This window comes from Seriola lalandi, unplaced genomic scaffold, assembly GCF_002814215.2.
Source record: "Seriola lalandi dorsalis isolate HSWRI2012SDOR001 ecotype SW California unplaced genomic scaffold, Sedor1 jcf7180002050338, whole genome shotgun sequence".
NCBI lineage: Eukaryota > Metazoa > Chordata > Actinopteri > Carangiformes > Carangidae > Seriola > Seriola lalandi.
This window is the reverse complement of record NW_019520891.1, coordinates 1-1899: the sequence shown is the minus strand read 5'-3', so window position 1 is coordinate 1899 and position 1899 is coordinate 1. Positions and strand designations below refer to the sequence as shown.

At 47.0% G+C, this 1899-nt stretch overlaps 1 protein-coding gene across 1 annotated transcript; it reads left to right on the top strand.

Annotated features, from left to right (window-relative positions):
- Nucleotides 1–128: 128 nt before the first annotated feature.
- On the top strand, nt 129–1886 carry LOC111649305 (coiled-coil domain-containing protein 180-like; the record flags this gene model as incomplete). The annotated part of the gene is made up of 5 exons (XM_023399084.2): nt 129–309; nt 385–531; nt 604–748; nt 1526–1642; nt 1791–1886. Coding segments are annotated over 5 exons (686 nt in total), but the record flags the coding sequence as incomplete, so codon positions are not given.
- Nucleotides 1887–1899: the final 13 nt, after the last annotated feature.

The following is a 1899-nucleotide window of genomic DNA, read 5'->3' as shown; positions in this document are numbered from 1 at the left end:
ACACACACACACACACACACACACACACACACACACACACACACACACAGAGTCACAGTGGTGTGTGGAGGAGAGTTGTGTGAAGTGTTTGAATGTAAATGCATGTCTGTGTGTGTGTGTGTGTGTAGCTGAGCTGCAGCTCCACCAGCAGTATGTGGAGGTTCACTGTGAGGAAGTGCTGGACGTGTTGACTTCCTGCAGGACGGAGCTGCAGCACCTGCAGACCTCCATCAGCGGGAGGAACCTGGAGTTCACCGTCACTCTGTCCAACATGGAGGATGGCGTCCGGACGGCTCGCAGCAGCCAACGGTAACAGCTGATCTGTGGTCAGCTGACTGAGTGTAAACACTGAGGACTGCTGTCACAGTGTGTGTGTCTCTGCAGGCTAGAAGCTGTGAGCTCCTCCCTGCAGGACTGTGTGGATCAACACGTCAAACACACCCAGAGCTGTCAGACCAGCTTCAGACAAACAGTGCAGGTCCGACTGGAGGAGGTCAGACACAGAACGACACAGCTCCTCAGCTCCTTCAGGTAACAACTGGAACACCTGCAGGACTCACCTGAACCACAGACACAGTGATGATGATGTTTGTCCTGCTGCAGGTTGTTCAGTGAAGGAGGAGATTTCTCTCCTCATGAGGTGAAGGTGTTGAAGAGGAGGTTGATGGAGGAGACCAAACACATCAATGTGACAGAGGAGTCCATCTGTTCTGAGCTGGACAGGTTTGAGTCCAGGAGTCTACAGCAGGTGTGATGTCTACTGATGTTCTACTGAGGAAACAGGACAAACACCTGAACTCAGTGTTTTTATTCCTCTGCCTGGCGACAGTCAGAGCGACGGCCGTTTTGTTTTTAGGTTGTCCGTCCGTCTCATTCTCGTAGACATGATATCTCAGTAACACCTTGACAAACACAAACATTCACCTGGACCCAAGAATGAACTGATTAGAGTTTGGTGGTCAAAGGTCAAAGGTCAAGGGTCATGCTGACCTCACGTTCTTTGAATGCAATATCTCAGAAAAGCCCAGACACTGTGCCGTAAATCACAAATTCAAACACAATTTAATGCAAATGTCTGTAAGGTAAAAATTAGGTGATGACTTTTATATCCAAAGGGTCAAAGGTCAACTTACCTGTGACATAATGTTCTGCAAAAACATTTCTGGCTATTATTCAATGCTGTGACGTGGCTGGATGGCCTTTAGAAAATATATAAATGTAATTCATCATTGTCATTAGCAACTATTGATAATATGAGTAATAATATAAGTCCACGCGCAGGTATCTTTCACTTACATCGGGTATAACAGGAATAACTTCGTGTTGAATAATCCTGATCTCAATATTGATTGAAATAATCATGAGTAAGATTTTTTTGGCATAATGGAGCAACTCTAGTTTAGAATAAAACAAAATGCACCAAACGTCCTCTGTCCATCTGTGTGAGTGTCTCCTGCAGTGTGGACACCTGTGTGCAGCTCTGTTGTTGACATCAGGCTTCATGAAGCTCGTGCTCCTCCTCCAGGTGAAGGAGGCGTCGGGGAGGTTTGAGGAGAAACTCTCCCTCATGAAGTCTGAGCTGACATTCATGGAGAAGATCCAGAGAGTGATCAACAGCTCCCAGGTTCACATCAAGGCTGAGGTACCGGTCTGTCTGTCTGTCTGTCTGTTCACCTGTCTGTCTGTCTGTCTGTTCACCCTTCTGTCTTGCTGTTTATCTACCTGTCTGTCTGACTGTCTGTCTGTGTAATTCCCTCTCTGTCTACCTGTCTGTCTGTTTGTCACCTCAGGCAGCCTTCAGTAACCAGCAGCAGATAGTTATCAGTAGCAGGTTGGAGGAAGTGAAGAAGATGATGGAGAACACACAGGTACACACAGGTACTCAGGTACACACAGGTA